At 32.7% G+C, this 14,573-nt stretch overlaps 1 protein-coding gene across 3 annotated transcripts; it reads left to right on the forward strand.

Annotated features, from left to right (window-relative positions):
* The first annotated feature begins 1,843 nt into the window (after positions 1-1,843).
* LOC110810764 (alpha/beta-Hydrolases superfamily protein) lies at positions 1,844-12,627 on the forward strand. Of its 3 annotated transcripts, XM_088219515.1 has the most exons (13): positions 1,847-2,063; positions 2,290-2,342; positions 3,217-3,301; positions 3,777-3,828; positions 3,926-3,946; positions 4,036-4,089; positions 4,352-4,402; positions 5,768-5,830; positions 6,001-6,066; positions 11,208-11,246; positions 11,433-11,555; positions 11,659-11,751; positions 12,170-12,627. In XM_088219515.1, the coding sequence occupies exons 4-13, from the start codon at positions 3,811-3,813 to the stop codon at positions 12,359-12,361; spliced, it is 720 nt and encodes a 239-aa protein (XP_088075641.1). In that variant the 5' UTR covers positions 1,847-2,063; positions 2,290-2,342; positions 3,217-3,301; positions 3,777-3,810; the 3' UTR covers positions 12,362-12,627. The 3 variants fall into 3 exon arrangements, with proteins under 3 accessions (XP_088075639.1, XP_088075640.1, XP_088075641.1); XM_088219513.1 differs by lacking the exon at positions 2,290-2,342 and having other exon boundaries at positions 1,844-2,063; XM_088219514.1 differs by lacking the exons at positions 2,290-2,342; positions 11,433-11,555 and having other exon boundaries at positions 1,844-2,063.
* The last annotated feature ends 1,946 nt before the right edge of the window (positions 12,628-14,573 follow it).

Raw genomic sequence — 14,573 nt, forward strand, 5'->3', positions numbered from 1 at the left:
CAATATCATTTTCAAGTGAGTAGTAGTAACCACTTTCCCTTTTTATTTACCTACTGGTATCCCTGGGGGCCCATAAGGATGTCTCACTACGCGTGAACCAATATCCAACATTGTCAACTAACCGACCGCCCCCATACCCCGTCTGATATGAGTGCCAAAATTTTCACTCCTCGATACCCCGTCCGGTATGAAGCAACGTTCACGGTAGGGTTCCCTATATACCCAATCCGTACACCATCTAATAAGAATGTGTCTTAAGTAATCAATATCATAACAAACATATGACTCCAAGTAATCTGTTGAACTAGCAAACATTCAAGTCTTAAGTAATAAATCTTCAACCAATTTTGCTAGTCTCAGATAATTAAGGAACCGATAATGAAAGTAAATATAAGAGTGAGAAAGAGAGAGGACAAACTCAATTTTATAAAGGTTCGGCTATCACTTATGCCTAACTTTTCTTTTTTAAGTCAACTACTTGAGAGATTCCAAGATGCTTATTTATCAAGGTGCATAGCTTCTTCACCTATCACATGTTCTATTGAACATAAAACTTATACATTTTAATATCAGATTTTTAAGAAGTTTGTCCAAACTTTTTTTAAGAAACTCAATAATATATAAGATGAAATTTTGATTTTTCCCTGTAGAAGAGTAGATTTATAACTCAAAATTCACTTAAAGCTTAATCAATGTCCAAGAGAAAGAGATAAAGATTTTAAATCGATTTTTCTAAAATAATTCTTTAAAAACTTCAAAAATTATGAATAAAATAATATATAAGAATTTAAAGAATTTTTTGGAAGATTTTCTTGCAAAATCATTCTTAAAGAATGAATATACAAATAAATGCATATTTGAGGATTAATAAATAAAAAATAGAACTTTACCCTTGATTTCTTTAAATAATTTTTTCAAAAATTATAGATAAAGTAATAGCTAAGAATTTAAAGAAGTTTCGGAATATTATTATAAAGGAGAATCAAGTTAGGGACAAAAACCCTCTCATTTGATTTCTAAGTTTGTCTCCCCTAAAAGTTGTTTCAAAATAAAGGAGATGTAAGTCTTCTAAAGGCTAAAAAGAGAAATAAGCATTGGGCTCTCTCAAAAATATTTTCAATAATGTAATATTAGTCTTGAAACACGGTTTACATCGTATTAAAGTTCAAAAATAACTTTTGATGTATTTTTGAATGTGTTTTTGTTATGACGTACTGTACAATACATTAAAGTTTAGTGGCATATCTTGATATATTTTTATCATAATATATTGTATGACATATTTAAATTCAATGTTATTCTCCATATATTTATGAATATATTTTTATTGCAGTACATTGTATAATATATTATTGTATAAAAGATATTTTTACTTGAAAAAATTTTAGCCTCCTTTATAAATTCATCCAATATCATTTCTTCAAAATATTTTCACACTTGAAAATATTAGTAGAAGAGCTCAAATAAACTTTTAATAATTAAAAGAAATTTAAATAGGATTTTCAAGGTTTGCATTTTCTTCAAATATTGTTTTCCAAAATATATTGACACTTAATATTAAAGAGACTTTTAATATAAGCAATGAAATGAAAAATAATTACTCTTTAATCTTCAATTGTGTTTCTTCTTCTATTTGTTCCACTTCCTTGAATCATATCTAAAAAAATTCAATCAATAAATATTACTACAAACTAATTTTTGGTTGATAATTAAAATCATGGATAAATAAATATATAGATTTTAAAAATAAAAATTATGGCAAAAAAAAAAATTAAAAGAATTAATCATGGCGCGTGGCTCCACGTGTTGATGCGAGCGTGACAAATAAAGGGCTAGCTGTAGCAACACTCGTGCTCTGGAAGCAACCCCCGCAGCCAGTGAAGTTCTCAAAATGGAAAGGTTGGTTTCGTCGTGTCTGTGAATCCTGAAGAAGAAACTGCTGGTTCATCCCAAGATCCTGGATATACAGATAAAATCTCCAATGCTTCCCTTAACCTTTTCGATTCTCATCATCTCCATCTTCATCCCGCTCACTTATTCTCTTCCTTTCGTGGTTTTGCATGGTATTTATCTCTTATCTTCTTTCTTTTTCTTTTTATTCTCTGCAACTCATTGGACTTAATCGTGGTTGTTATTGGAATCTGGAATTCGTATGATCATTTTCATCTTTGTTATGTATTAGTCTTTTGGTGATCTCTTGTTTCTTTGTTACATTACCTGTAATTTTCCTTTTTCCTTTTTCCTCTTTTCTAGACGTTGAATGCATAGAGTCACTGTTTGGTTTCCTAGGTTGCTAAGGAGTGTTGGAGAGGACAGACAAAAATAAAATCCAGGAGATGAAAGTATGAATTGAATTTTCCTCTTGTATTCTAGTGGAATAACTCGTGTTATATAAAGATTTATGACTAATCAATCCCGCGTATTTCGGCTTTCTGTATGAAACGACAGTGGCTAGATTTGTAAGAACAAAATTTTCTTACATTATTTTTCAGCTGATATTAGGTTCTAGTTCGTTTCCTTCAAACTAATAGAGTGTTCATTTCTGGAGAAAGAGAAACATGCAAATAAAAACATTCGTTAGCTCTTTCATCAAAATAAATAGAACGTAATTATGTTGCGTTTGTAATTAAGTTCGTGGAAAATAGAAAACATCTCCTTGATCATTTTTCTTCCATGAGATGTAAGAATGCTCTAAACTAAGTTTCCTGAAAATCAGTAAGGCGTATGATAACGACCAATGTGTTTTTGAGGACAGTAAGTTCATCTAAAACTTGAAATTTGCAAACAGTAATTGGCAGGTTGCTATTCCTATACTAACAAGTGGCAGAAAATATTTAGACTTAACCATACCGGGGTTGGTTTGGGCTTTAAATTGCAAGATCTACATATTTTTTTTGGATGGTCAAGAGAACTTTTAACTTATTGCCAGTTTCAGTTGTAATAGCAGCAGATACCTAAGAAGTGATTAATCGCTCTGGTTCACCAATTCACCTTCCATCTTTAAAACTTAGTAGTGCATTATACTTTTCTAACAAATGAATAATATAAATTTAATGAAAATTTCTTTCCAATTCTTAAATAGGACTCAATTTCTCTAAATATCTAATTGCAATTTTATTCATAGTGCAGGCTGTAGATTCTGCCTTTTAATAGATGGTAGTATATAAATAAGCTTCTGCTGTCCAATATTGATGTTCTGTGTGCGTTATTCGACAGGTATTGGTGACAAATGCAGCAACCAAGGAATCACACAGTTCACTGAGCTTTTGAGCAATTGGACTGGTTCACAAGGATATTGCTTGTATGCACTGTTTCTATAGTTGTTTATATGTTATACATATATACCTTCCTTTTTAAGTTTAGTGGTCTCTCCCAACCCATAGTCTGATTCATATGTTGGTGATCCAACCTGTTCCATAGCTCTAGAGACAAAATGAATTGACTCATAAGATTAGGATTCCTTGTAGGAAGAGACAGTTGGAAGCTGTGTTAAATTGGCTACTTAGCGTACTCTTATCGATTTATATTTAACATGAAACAATAGCTAAATTGTTCAGGACTATATACTTCTAGTCACCTAGACATGAAGAGGTTTCATTTAGCTTAGTCTGCTTACAAGCTCTATTTACAGAAAACATCCTTAAGCTATCCTGCAGCTTTTGTTGCTTTGTGTAGTCACCCTTTTTACAGTCAAGCTAGTCTTAAGGAAAATTCTATTTTTCAAATCCACTGAACTAAATCTCTGAATTATCTTGTCTTTTCTTTTATCTTTATAGAGAAATTGGAAATGGATCATGGGACTCCTGGACCATGCCCCTCATGGAGCAGGTAATGTCAACTGATTTTATGAGGAATGCCTATAATCTACAGTTTTGCTTATTTTAGTAATCTAATGATACTTCACCATATATCTTGTGGTATGCAGACAGAAATTGCGTGTGAGAAGGTTACTAAGCTACCTGGCAGGACATATTCCTATTTCTTTTTTTGCATTAAAGTAACTCAGTCCCAAAATGTGTCCATTTCAACTCACAGGTAAAAAGTATGAGCATTCTCAATGAGGGTTACAACATAGTTGGACTTTCTCAGGTAATTAGAAAATTTTATGTAGCCTATAATTTCAGATTTTCCTTCACCAGTTCCTTCTACAGCTGAGGGACTAATCAACATATGTACGACCTAGTTTATATGGTACAATTCAACTTCTTCTGATGTTGCTTTTGATTTTATATTTAGAGATGTCTAGTGTAATGTCTTTCTCATTTAATTTCTACATTCAAGTTTGAAATTTTCTCTCTCTGTGGAGACTTTTTGCCTTTTGATTAACATTCTTTACAATCTTTTTTCACAGGGTAACTTGATTGGTCGTGGGCTGGTTGAGTTTTGTGATGAAGGACCTCCTGTAAGAACTTAGTTCAATAAAAAAATTTGTTTGAATAGTCATTGTAGCAGACACATTCTTTATCATCTTTAGTATGATACTGCAATTTATAGCTGCAAATTCATGCTATTCATAATTTTTGTCAGCAAAAGGGTAGGTCAAGTGGTTATTATATGTGCTCCCAGTGGCCACCTGGGGTTTGATCTTGGCAGGCATATGAGAAATTAATTTCTTTATAATTCTCAAGTCGTGGCGTAGATGATATTTTTTGACCAGATGGGAGAGATGGGTTAGCTGAACTGCGTGTAAAATTGACTCAGACACCACTTGATCTCGTAGGTAGAAAAAAATTATTGACACATGCTTTGAAATGTACCATACTAGTAATTAACGGATGACAATGTACTCATGCAACAAGAATTGGAGGCCTTTTATTTGCTACTAGTTGTTAAAGGATTGTATATGTATGTTAGAATACAAGTAATAAAGTTAAACTCTTTTTTATGAGCTTAAGTTTTTGGAAATAATTATTCACTTTAATCATTTCACATGGTATTAGAGGAGATCATAAGTTTAAATCTCAGGAAGCTTGTTACTTGGCTACTTTGTGTTTGGCTTGCTAATTGTCAAGTTTTTCTTTATGTGCTAAGCTCGGATTGTTGCTTGCAGGAACTATGTTAAAATATAATAATAAGATTAGTCTTTGTATCAAGTAAGCTTTTAGATAATCGATTCTCTATCTTAATTATTTGATAATCTGCTCCATAAAATTGTTAAACAGTTAAACTTACCATTTAAGAATAAAAAAAATGTGAAGGCAAAAATATAGGGGTCATTCAGGATAAAGAGACTAAAAGGGAATTATAGAAAAATTAAAGAACCACAAAATCTCTGGTCTTAGTAGTAAACTCTAGGTTTTTACTTTATTTTCTGAAAACATTAATAGACAGGAATGATATTCTGATAGAGTTCCCATTTACATAGCCACTAATTATACAGCCACAATAAGAAAATAAAACACCTAACAGAATAGGAATTCCTAGTAGGAAGCTAAGCTGAAGTAGAAAAAAAAGTAAATTTTTCTAAACAATTCTTAATCTCGAAAACTATTTATTCTTGCATAAACAAACTACATATTCTTAATAACTCATAAACTATTATAAACTACATAATTATTTATTTACATTGTCGTCTTTCCATTTTAGTTTCTTCCTTCTCTGCTTAGTCAGGAAACACATTAATGTTCTTTATCTAGAATATAAGCTGACTTTCTGTTTCTTTCATTTGAAGGCCTTATCATTTATGTTTATTTTTCCTTCCACCACCATTCTTTTGAAGTTTCACAATCAAAATTAAATGTTGCAATTTTAATCTCTGTGTGAACAGGTTAAGAATTTCATATCGTTGGCAGGTCCACATGCTGGTACTGCTTCCGTTCCGTTATGTGGAGTGAGTACCTTTTATCTGTTCTTTGTTTACTTTTTATCCTTAAATTATTGATCCTTGAACACGGTTAACGTACCTAGTTTCTACTTAGAAACTAATCTGAGGATAATCTTAAGACTTTTATGATACTGGAGATTACTTTTGCAGTCTGAACAGATTTCTACTTTTTGCAGTCTGGATGGATATGTATTCTTGTGGATAGTCTGATAAAGTTGGAGATCTATAGCAAGTATATCCAGGTAAAAACTTCTTTGTTTAAATTAAACATTTGATTGTTAAAGTATTAGTTATCACGTTTTTTAGCTGAATACTTTTGCCCTTCATTGGCTTTCCATTAAATAGAAATAAATCTTATTTACATCCCTAAAAATCTGCTATTCTTAGCTGAAATAATATTCTAAGAAGGAAAAATAATTTATAGCATAATTACAGAATATTTAAACTATAATTATAAAAATATGTACAGTTATTACATTCCTAAAATATACATGAAAAATATTAACTCTCTAATGAGTTGTCCATATTAACTCTCTAATGAGCTGCCCATATTAACTCTCTAATGAACTGTCCACCTTGTTAACATTCCCCCTCAAATTGATGTTGGTCGATCAAGAGTATCAATTTGCCAACTAGGAATTGATGACGTTGCCTAGTCATGGATTTTGTAAGCACATCAGCTATTTGGAGAACACTAAAAACGTGGAAGAGAGATAACACCAGTATTCATAGTTTCTCGTATTGAATGACAATTCACTTCGATATGTTTGGTATGCTCATGAAAAACATGATTGGTAGCAATCTGAATAGCACTTGTGTTGTCTGTATGAAGAGGAGTAGGATTGGATTGAGGAAACCCAAGTTCGGCAAGTAGCCCACGAAGAACTATCTCAGAGCAAGCTGCAGACATGGCTCGATATTCATACTAGGTGGAAGATTTTGAAACCCAATTTTGTTTCTTACTATTCCAAGATATTAAGGAATCTCCAAGAAACATACATCAGCCAGTGATAGAACGACGAGTATCAGGACATCCAGCACAATTAGCATCACTAAATGCAACAAGACAGATTGGAGAACTAGTCGGAAAGAATAAGCCACGGCTAGGTGAGCCTATAAGATACCGAATGATGCGATGAACAATTGCCAAGTGCAGATGACGTGGGGCTTGTATAAATTGACTAACCTGTTGAATGGCAAAGGAAATATTTGGTCGTGTAATAGTAAGATAATTCAAGCTCCTAACCAATTGCCGAAACATAGTAGGATCAGGAAGAGGATCCCCTTCCTCACGACGATATTTCACATTCAATTCCAATAGAGTATCAATTGAAAAAGAATCCTGAAGACCAGCCAAAGCAATCAGATCTTGACTGTACTTGTGTTGATGTAACAACACACCAGAAGAATCAAAATGAACTTCTAATCCCAAAAAATATGTAAGAGAACTGAGATCTTTCATACGAAGAGAATCCTTAAGATATTGTTAGGGACTAGTGATCAATAAAGAATCCGTTCCTGTGATAACAATGTCTTCTACATATATAAGAAGAAAAACACAATCTATAACTGTTTTATGAAGAAACAAAGACGAGTCATATTTAATTTGCACGAAAGAGAATTGGAGTAAAGTAGTTCGAAACTTGTCAAACCAAGCTCTGGGAGCTTGTTTGAGGCCATACAAAGATTTTCTTAATTTACACACATCTGATGTAGGTGTAGAAAACATACCAGATGGAGGTGTCATATAGATATCTTCTTTGAGATCACCATGGAGGAAAATATTTTTTACATTCATCTGATAAAGTGGCCAGCCTTGTGAAGCAGCAATAACAATAATAGTTTGCACAGTTGTCATTTTTGCTATAGGTGTAAAAGTTTCCTCATAGTCCACTCTATATTCCTGTTTATTTCCAAGAACAACTAAGCGAGTTTTATATCGATATAGAGTTCCACCTGAATGAAGTTTAATTGAATAAACCTATTTACATCCAATGGGTCGAATAGATGGAGGACAAGAATGTCCCAAGTTTGATTCTCTTGGAGAGGTTGGAGTTCCTCCTTCATTGCTTTCTATCAACACTTATGCTTAACAGCTTGTGAGTAACATGATGAAACAGAAATAGAGGACAAAGTAGAGGAATAACCATACCAATTAGGAGGACAAGATACTTGGTAGATCGTTGAGTGATAGGCTCTAGAGGGACAGCCGCAGAAGAAATACTAGAGACAAGTTTAGGAGTAGTTTCAGGTGGCGGAGCAGTCTCAAGAAGGAGTAAAGTTGGTTGATGTTGTTGATAAACACATTTAGGTTTGAAACGCTCAAAAGATTGAGAGTCCTCAAAGGTAGGTAGAAAAATACCAACAAAAGATGACTCCATATAAGTAGAAAAAAAATATTGATTCTCAAAGAAAACAATATTCCTAGAAATACGAAATTTGTTAGAGGTACTATACCCCATAAAAGCATATTTAGCAGATTGAGCAGAAAGCTTATGACGCTCATGGGAAGGCAACTGCACTTTACAAACACAACCGAATGTATGTAAGTTATGATAGGTAAGATGTTTACTATAAAGACTATAATAAGGAGAGTCAAGTTTTAACACCTGAGATGACAGTCTATTAATTAAATAAACAACTGTAGACAAAGTTTCAACCCAATATTTTGATGGCATAGACGATTCGATTAGCAAAGTATGAGTTACATTTAAAAGATGTTGGTTCCTACGCACAGGAACCCCATTTTGTTATGGTGTATATTGACATGATTTTTGTGAAATAATTCCCTTCTCAAATAAAAAATTAAGAAATTCATGAGACATATACCTCCAACAGAATCAGATTTTAACACTTTAATACGTATAGAAAATTGAGTTTCAATATAAGCATAAAAAGTCTTGAAAACAGAGAACACTTTAGATTTACTATGAAGAAAATACACCCAAGTAAACTTGCTGTAATCATCTATAAATGTCATAAAGTACTTATACTTAGCATGAGAAATAACAGGTGTAAGGCCCCAAACATCACTATGAATAATATCAAAATATTTTGCAGCTCGCTGACCAATAGACGGAAAAAGAAGTGTTTTACTCTTGCCTAATTTACATGAAGAACAATTAAAAGAAATATTCGAAAAAAAAATTTTATTACCCAACAAACTAGAATTCAGCAAATGAGATAAAATTTTAAAGTTCAGATGTCCTAAACTTTTATGTCATATTTCACTTTTACTGTCAATAGTGGTACAAACAAAAAATAAGACACGATGAATGGAAAAACGGATAGAAAATAATCTGTCGACTTTAGGCCCCTTCGCAATTATCATCCCTGACACCTGATCTTGCACAAGACACCTGATCTTGCACAAGACACACCATTACGAGAAAAATGCACATCACAATTGTTATCTACCAATTGACCAACCGAAATAAGACTAGTAAACAGCTTTGGTGATATAAAAACATTTTTGAAAACTTGATTAATATCTCCAATTTTAGTAATTGGTAAAGTACTCCCATTAGCAATCTCAATTTCTGATGAACTATGATACTTACGAACATTTTTAAGCATATGAGGTGAGTTGGTCATGTGATTTGAAACAGCAGAATCAACAAGCCAAAATTGAGACTTAGTATCATTACCTTGTAGACCTAAGGCTGAAAAAACTTAAACAATTAATTGTTGTACCATTTCAGGAGTAACTACAATTGGTGCAGCTGTTGATGGGGTTGTTGTAGGATTTATAGATATAGCTGGAGCAGCAAATTGATTGTTGATACTTGCTAAAGTAAAATTATTTAAGTCAGTTTGAAAAGTATTGACTTTGAGATTTTGAAGACGCGTGGGACATTCTTTGAGAATATGTCCTTATTACTTGCAGTAATTGCAAAACTTCTTTTCACAATTAGTAGCAATATGACCACAGTTTTTGCAACTGTAACATTGCGTTTTGCTCATATATCTACATTTTCCTTTTCCTTGCATTGCAAAAGCAAGATTGATAGTCTTGCTGAAAAGTGATTTGGGTGAAAAGACGTTGTTCTTCACGAAGTAGTTCTCCAAAGCAAACATCCAAGGAGGGAGAAGGAACACGATTCATCAAGTTTGAGCGAATATTCTCAAAATCAGGCCACAATTTCATTAAAAATTGATCTCACTTACTCTGTTCATGAACTTTTTGAATTATAGATAGAGATGCATCAGGTATGTCAGCATAAACAATATCAGTAAATTCAGTCCATAAATTCTGAAATTCAGAAAAATAATATTGAATAGAGAGACTTTCCTGAGAGTAATTAGCAATGTCATGCTCCAACTAAAAGTGCATTGTACTGTTGTTTTGAGTGTACACATTTGGAAATTCCACGAATTTTGCATTCTTATATGATTTTAGATTAAGTACAATAAGAGGATTAACTGACCATAAAATCCAAGTAATCACCATAGCATCTTTGACATTCCGCTGAAGTAACTTTTTAGGATCTGTAGGAGTTGGATCACTTCCATCTATATGACCCCATAATTATTTTCCCATCACAAATAGTTGAAACTTAAATTTCTAGACAGAGTAATTTTTTCTGGTGAATCGAACATTGAAATACTTAAACATAATCTTTTCGGAAGTCATCTTTTTGAAATAATGAAAGAGAACAAAAAAATATTGAAGATTCTAAGATGAAGATCACAAAGATATCTGAATTATCAAAGCACTTAGAAGAAAAAAACAGATGAAAAATATCAAAACACTTGGGAAAAAAATACTGATTCAGACTTTGATACCATATCACGTTTTTGAGCTGAATACTTTTGCCCTTCATTGGCTTTCCATTAAATAGAAATAATTCTAATTTACATACTTAAAAATCTGTTATTCCTAGTTGAAATAATACTCTAAGAAGGAAAAATATTTAAACATAATTATAAAAATATGTACAGTTATTACATTTCTAAAATATACATGGAAAGTATTAATTCTGTAATGAGTCCACCTTGCCAACATTAGTCAATATGTCAATGAGTTAAAATTGTAAAAAATGATTGTTGTGATGCCAGCAGACAATTGAAGAGAACCATTAGGTAGGGTATGAATACTATGTTCATTCTATGTGGACAATGATCTTAGTTGTTCAACAAGATAGAAACCTAAACTCCCTTCTTTTGTGTTTCTCTTCTTCTCTACTCTTTATATTCTCTCGCTATCATATGTGAAGGCTAAAGCAACTTCTGCATTATGAAAAAGGACAGAAGTTACTGTATTTGACTTGTATACTCGCTTCTTATATCATTCTCTAAAATCTTTCAGCGGCCCCGCTCTTCTTTCAGTTGTTTTCCTATGTTAATATTTGATGCCATTTTACATTCCTACCTGAAATTGCAGGAACACTTGGCTCCCAGCGGTTATATCAAAATCCCAACTGTGAGTATAATACTTGGGTTTAGTGATGCTGATCTAACATAGATCTCTTTTTGATACTTGGATTTTCAATTTTCATGTTATACAATTTATTCTGGTTCCAGTTGTCCTTGAATTTGCACGAGGTTTTATATATGTCTGCTATTGTTGCTTAGCTGATGTTTATATTTGTTTTCATTCCTTCTCTAGGACATTAATGACTATATGGAAGGTTGTAAGTTCCTTCCAAAACTCAACAATGAGATCAAATATATGTTTAATTCCACATATAAGGAGAGGTTTTCTGGCTTGGAAAATTTGGTGCTTATAATGGTAGTCTCTTTGTTTCTGATACACTTATAGGCCCTCTTCGATTATATAACTTGAACTGATCTTATAACTTGGTAATCATAATCTTCCTTTGCATGCTAATCAGTTTGAGCAGGACACTGTGTTGATACCTAAGGAAACCTCCTGGTTTGGGTACTATCCAGATGGGACCTTTGAGACCGTGTTGCCTGCACAACAGGTACTCTGCATGCATAAATCTTAATCTTACCTGATCTGAACATAATTTTGTTTTCTGCATCATGGTTGTTGAATGTGATCTTTCTGTTGGCAAATGAGAGTACTAAAGACCTTTTTTATTTTGCACCTGTCTCTATCTTAAAGCATTGAGCTTGTAATTAATGCCTCATTTTCACATCTAAACTTGTATCCTGTTTTGTTTATTTCATTTAAAGTAGGACGAGAAAATATTGCATTTGGAACTGTTTGATTTCTTTTTAATGCAAAAGGGGGTATGACTTCAAAATGTCAGAATAATCATGCAAAGACAGAACAACACATGCATAATCCCAGAGGTCCCTAGAAATGGCAAAATGTTAGAAAAATCTGACTTTTCTGCATATCAAATTGCAGTCACATTATTTTTATGTTTCTTGTAGACCAAGCTTTACATTGAAGATTGGATTGGTTTGAAAACCTTGGATGAAGCTGGAAAAGTTAAATTTATAAGTGTACCTGGGAATCATCTTCAAATCTCAAGAAGTGATATGAGAAAGTATATGGTGCCTTATTTGGAAAGCCAGCAAAAGATAACAAAATCATCATCTTATGCACGGTTTTCAACCCTATGAGATATTATCATGGATCTAATTGGACTTGCAAGTATGAACTTCTTCCTTGTAATTGGTAACGGTTCCAAATAGATCCTGCTAAAAATATTTCTGTTGTATTTGTTTCCACAAACCACGAAGATGCTACATTCAGTGAATAAGTATTACAAGTGAGAACTGTATTATACGACGCAAACACCAACTATGATGTGTTACAACTGTATGCCTTTATGATGTGAAAATATGAGAAAGTTTCAATACAGAATATGACTGAAAATTGATCTCAAGTTCTTATGCCCCAATTCATATTATTTTATTTTGTGTTAGTACTCCATAATTTTGGTTTTGCATAGAGTAATAATTATAGGATCAAGATGCATGAGGTTGCCGATGTTCCAGTCTCCCAAGCGGAACAACTAGCGATGGCTTCAGATTATATATATATATATATATATATTGGATTGCCTTATACATCATTCACATCTAAGTACCTCAATCATTTAAAATGAATTCTAGACCTAACCAACACTCTAACTCACTATACTAACAATAATCATGGTGGTAAAAAGGTAAGCCTAGTGATCCATAATTATTTTTGCTAATAAAACAAAGGCAAGTAAAAGAAAGCTACAATTAGACAATTTAAGGAAAACGAAGCTCCCTGGATCAATTACTCTCATCCATTTAGCAAGTTATGACATGTCCCTCAATTGGAGAGACTTTCTTGTTCTCAATGTTTAGGTGGGGAAACTACTCTTCAAAAAAATAATTACATCCTTCAATATGGATTCACCCATTTAAATAAGACCTACATTATAGGCTTGTCAGAGTCTCTCCCACATTTCTCTCAGAGTGATACATGGAAAACTTGATGAATCTCAATGTTTATTGACACTTGAAGCTTATAGGCTGCTCTACCAATTTTCTGAACTAGAAGAAAAGGTTCATAGAACTTCAGGTAGAGTTCTGTTACTAGTATCTATCCCTAACCCATCCTCTCTACAAAAAGTCCTCAACCTTTAAAGACCTCTTTTGTTTGCTTCTGTTGTGCTCTTCCAGGAGAGCATCTCACCTAGAGCCAGCCTTTCATTGAGAAATTTGGCATATTGGTTGCAACTGATCGAATCTCCCTTGTTATCGTAAAATAGGGAGTAAGGTAACGAAAGAGGGCTTGAAATGGGAACATGAAGATCTTCAAATTACGAGTGGAGTTATACCATCACTCGACTAGATTTAACCATTAATATTATAAATAAGGTTTCGTAATAACTAATAATCATGCATTGAAGATAGTTCTTCGTACATTGAGTCGCCTTTTTTTTCTATTCACCTTATTTAGGATGGTAAGTCATACTTAATTGTAACTAGTATTTATGAGATCCTAATATATTAAGTTACTAGATTGTATGTTTATTTCACATAATTAGCTTAACGCATATCATGAAACCTATGTATGTTATCTAGTAAGTTGTAATTACTTTAGCCACTGTGGGAGGCTGCTATAGAGTTGGGAAATGCTTATATTTTGTAAAGCAATCTATCATTATTAAATGGTGTTTTTGTTATTAGATTTTATAAGTCATTATATGATAACCTTGTTGATATATGCTCAAGATTGTTAGAGGATAACCCAAGAGCTGACGTAATCATAGGTAGGGAACCTTATCTGCCTTACAATGCTGGTAGGCGTCATATTTGCTTCACCAAATTTAACTGCCTGCTTGATACCTGGTAAGGAACACACTATCATAAGTTCCTTTCATGCCTAAATGTCCATTTATAGTCACATCATGGCAAGTTTTCATAGCCTCTATCCCAAATCCATAATGCTTCTTGATGATCAATCTTCCTTAGTACTTCAACACTCATTTTAGTTAAGTATGAATGTGGCTTTGTCCGAGGATTGATGGAGTCTTTCAACAAACATTTCTATTACTTCATCACCATCATAAAAATCACTTAGCTCGTGTTTAGGATAATTATCAAAATCATCAGTGTTAGTACTTATGCATGCAATATATCTGTCTTTGAGAGAGCATTAAGTAGTTTATTTTTATTTTTTATTTTATATTAAATAGTATAATATATTCAGTCTTTTTTTTTTTTTTTTATATAGAAGTTTTTTTCATTATTCAGTACCTATTTACAGAATTGTATCACAGTTTTAACTCATCTCCGAACTAATCTGAGAGCTAGATTAACTTCAATTGTTTGTCTATTGTCCTCGTCTTTC

The sequence above is a fragment of the Carica papaya genome, chromosome 5, assembly GCF_054855325.1.
Source record: "Carica papaya isolate Zhongbai chromosome 5, ASM5485532v1, whole genome shotgun sequence".
Lineage (NCBI taxonomy): Eukaryota > Viridiplantae > Streptophyta > Magnoliopsida > Brassicales > Caricaceae > Carica > Carica papaya.